Below are 4,255 nucleotides of genomic sequence, written 5' to 3' on the forward strand. Positions count from 1 at the left end.
TATATATATATATATATATACATACATATATATTTATATTTATATATATAAATATATATATATATATATACATATGCATATGCATATACATATACATATACATATACATATAAATATACATATACACATACATACATATACATATACAAATACATATATATATATGTATATATATATAAACATAAACATATAGAAATACACATATAGACATATAAATATAGACGTGTACATGTTCATGTACATATACATGTATATATATATGTACATGTACATATACATATACATTTGCACGTATAAACACACACACACACACACACATATATATATATATATATATGTATATACATATATATATGCACATGTATATACATAAATACATACATACATACATATATACGTATATACCTGTATATACATATACATATACATATATAACCATATATATATGTGTGCTGATACCCATATCAAAAAGGTGATAGTATTGTCAGTTAACCAAGGCATGATATCTCACAATGAATGCTTGTACATGGAAAAGACACACTATGGCACCCAAAGTCACACTCCGTCCTCTCGTACACACAAGCATGCAATCGGATCACATACTCAAGTCATAGCAGGTTGTTGTAGGAATTCTAGGGTTTAGGGTTGTCCCAATACTCACCTCGAGTTTGTTGACGTTGATGCTTCCAGAAAAAGCCGCGCCAAAATCATCGTCGCTACTTTTATGGTCATCGCTGGTGTCACCGAACACGTCGAGCGATGGGTCATTGTTCTCCTTCGGCGCGGGTAGACTGACAATGTGGGACTTATTTATTGACCGCGATCTATTCATAGAACGGTTTCTATTGGTGGAACGCGATCTATTTATAGACGTCGACCTTCCTGTGCTTCCCGACATACCCGACGGCATACGTGGTGAGCCCATACCCAAGCCATCAACAGACACCAAAGCAGGCCGGGTAAAACTATTCACAGATACGGGTCTGGTTTTGGGGCTAGGTTTCTCACTCCAGTTGGACGGAGTGGATGTCTGCGACTGATTTAGTGTGCTCTCGGCTGACCGAGAATTCTGGCGGGTATAATGTAAACGTGGATTAAACATAGGGATATTAATAGAAACACATATGCACACATAAACGTATTTTTATTATATATATATGTATATCAATATATATATATATACGTATAAGTATATGTATATATACGTATATATTTATATATATGCGTTCACGTACATCGACAGGCACAAATACACACACACACATACACGCACACATATACTCACCCTCTTATTGACGCCTGTTGTCGCGCGACGATGATTTAATGTACTGACATCGAGGCCGCTGAGATCAATACCCTCTAACTCATCGTTTGAACTGGATTCTATTTTTAGAACATCGTTGGAATCTATTTTTAGCACCTCTTTGAGGGCTTGTGCTTGTGCCACAGCGTTGGACTGCATCTCTAAAGATCTGCATAGGGTTTAACGTTTGGAAGGATTTAGTTGGACGTATATTCCAATTCAAATCCCGCCTAACAATCCAGACAACTCCAGACACCATGATCACACACACGCACATAACAAGAACATACCTATCTATAAACCCCTCTTCAAAACATGATACACCTTCCACTGTAGCACATCAGCAAGCATTCCGTATACCACATATAACCCATGCCACCCCATACATCGACCACATCCCCTTGCGCTGTCACTTCCTTATTTGGTCCAGATCTCCTCTCTTTCTACCTACCTGAGACTGGATCGACTTTTCTGACTGGCTGCTCGTGACCGTGCATTACCTTGGTCTTTAGAGTTTAGGGGTTTGTTGGTACTTTGATCGCCGTCCTTGGCTTCGAGTGCTCGCACAGACCGACTGGCGGCTGTGGGTGTGTGCCCTGGGCTATGCATGTGTGTGTGCATGTGTGTGTGCGTGTTACCCTCATCTCTCTCCATGTGCGCCTGTGTGTGCGTGTAGGTATGCGCGTGGCTCTCGTTCCGCTTCACCTGCTGTAACGACACCACACTTGTTGCAGCAGAGGACCTTCCCTGCAAGGAATGCGTGGGCACAGACACACCCGACGAGTTACTCAGAGCACCGTGACTGTCCCGTGAGCTCATACGCGGCTCGTGCGTGTTCGGGGTGTGGGTGTGTGCACTTCCTTCTCGCACAGGCACACGTACATCTGGCGTATGCGTGTGTGTGTGTGTGTGTGGGTTGGTGAGTGAGTGTCTGTGTGGCCCGTGCGTGTCGTAGCTGGCTGTGCTGCCGTTGCTGGATCGGCTGTCTCGCCCCGAGTCTCTGTGTTTGTTGTAGTTCTGTCCATTTGAGTCTCTGTGTTTGTTATAGTTCGGTACATTCGGCCGTGACGTAGTCCCGTGCGAGTGGGTCGTATAAGGCTTGTGTGCTGTGTGTTGTGTGTTATATGCCTGGGATGTATGTTGTGCGTTATATGTCTGGGGTGTGTTTTGTGTGTGTGGTGTGTGTGGTGCGTGTGGTGTTTGTGGTGCGTGTGGTGTGTGTTGTGTGTGTGGTGTGTGCATGTACTCCCCGTCGTCTCTGGCCCATTCGTCTATGGTGTCTGGTGACGGCTGTTGGGTGTGTGAGTGCTGTCGCCGATGGCCGTTTCTGGTTGGCTGTCGCTCTGTGCGGTACGCACTCCGCCCATTCGGCGATGGCCCCGAAATTGTACCTACATGTACCCAATTTCAAAAATAAGAACAAAATGTACAAAAATAGGGTTAGAAAAGTGGAAATCTGCTTGAGATTGCCATCAAACAAACCCATTAAAAACACATATTTGAGTATACAAGTAAGGTATTACATGCACATACCAGACTTAACGGGTGCATTGTGGTCCTTTTTCTGTGGCGCGAGGTCCTGTGCATGGGACAGACTGTGCGAGTGGCCTCGTTTGGGTTTGTCTTTGTGTGGCGAGTGTGCCAAAGTGCTCCTGAAACCCAAATATGGTGTAAATATTGGAGGATTCGGATTGGGTTTAAGCTGGTTTCAAAACAAAATACTGAATACTTGGGTTTGTTTGTCCGGATGCGTGTGTCGGTGCGCTCTCTGTTTGCCTTCCATGGGTTTTAGTGCTATCTAAATGTATATTCATGAATAAACTTGACCGCCGGGATTAACTACCGAACTGCTCTGTGTTCGCTCAAAAAAAAACATCCTCAACAGTAACCATTGCACCTGCCCGTGTTATTGACTCCCCTTCCGAGTTGTCATATCCAAAAGGGGTTTTTAGGTTCAGGGTTTAGGGCCTAAAAAACCCTTTAACCCATTTTAAATGAGATATGACATTGGACGCCTCATCCACGTGTGAGCACAGAATATAATTTTGAATGAAAGGACATCGTCAACATCTGAGGGACAACCATTTTGGACTGAGCTGGAATATACAGCCAGTCCTAATTTAAACCCTAAACCCTAAATCCCAACCCTATATACTTGCACCCGTTTTCAAGTAAATTCTAAACCCTACAACCGACTTCGGTCACATTTCCTGTCTGGTGAGTCGTCCAGCTAGATTGTCAACACAATTGAGACCAAAAGCATTGGCATAACCTTACAGCCCTAAATCCGTAATAATAAGAATAAATACCTTGAAACAAAAATTCTACAACCCTAAACACATTTTTCTGTAAGAATGTATGCCCTCGAATAAAACCCTACCACCCTACAAATTACAACCTTAAAACCTACAACCCTAAATCTTACATCCCTAAACCCTACATCCCAGAACTCAGAACCCCTCCAGCCATGCCCACCGTACCTGTTCACACTCATTTGTCTGCTGAGCCGCCCGGCGAGATTGTCAACACCTTTGAGATCAAAAGCACTGCCAAAGACATCGTCATCATCATCTTCAATGACCAGTCCCTCCGACACACCACTGCCAATGGTAGACTTACTCTGCCAAAAATAGAACAGAAAAGTAAAGAGAGTGGTTAGACTTACTCCGCCAAAAATAGAACAGAAGAGTAAAGAGAGTGGATAGGCTTTTGAACAGACATGTACGTGAATTAAATAGTGAATAGGAGAAATATCAAGTGAACATACTCTGCCAAAAAAGAACAACCATGTAGGTATGGTAAAGAGAGTAGCTTTGAGAAATATTGTCCATTGAGTAATTATTTTGAGTCTAGGAAAGTCCTTTAGCGAATGGTTTTATCCCTAACTATAGGTGGGGCAATTTCAACTTTTTGGGGGTGGACTTCCTATCATAGTGAGACCTGAGTTTGGAA

At 42.7% G+C, this 4,255-nt stretch overlaps 1 protein-coding gene across 1 annotated transcript; it reads right to left on the reverse strand.

The window, feature by feature from the left end:
• Positions 1-608: 608 nt before the first annotated feature.
• On the reverse strand, positions 609-2,187 carry SARC_12465 (hypothetical protein; the record flags this gene model as incomplete). Its single annotated transcript, XM_014293429.1, has 5 exons — positions 609-632; positions 662-1,069; positions 1,286-1,472; positions 1,755-1,884; positions 1,942-2,187. Coding segments are annotated over 5 exons (995 nt in total), but the record flags the coding sequence as incomplete, so codon positions are not given.
• Positions 2,188-4,255: the final 2,068 nt, after the last annotated feature.

This window comes from Sphaeroforma arctica (assembly GCF_001186125.1).
Source record: "Sphaeroforma arctica JP610 unplaced genomic scaffold supercont1.2322, whole genome shotgun sequence".
NCBI classification, from domain to species: Eukaryota; class Ichthyosporea; order Ichthyophonida; genus Sphaeroforma; species Sphaeroforma arctica.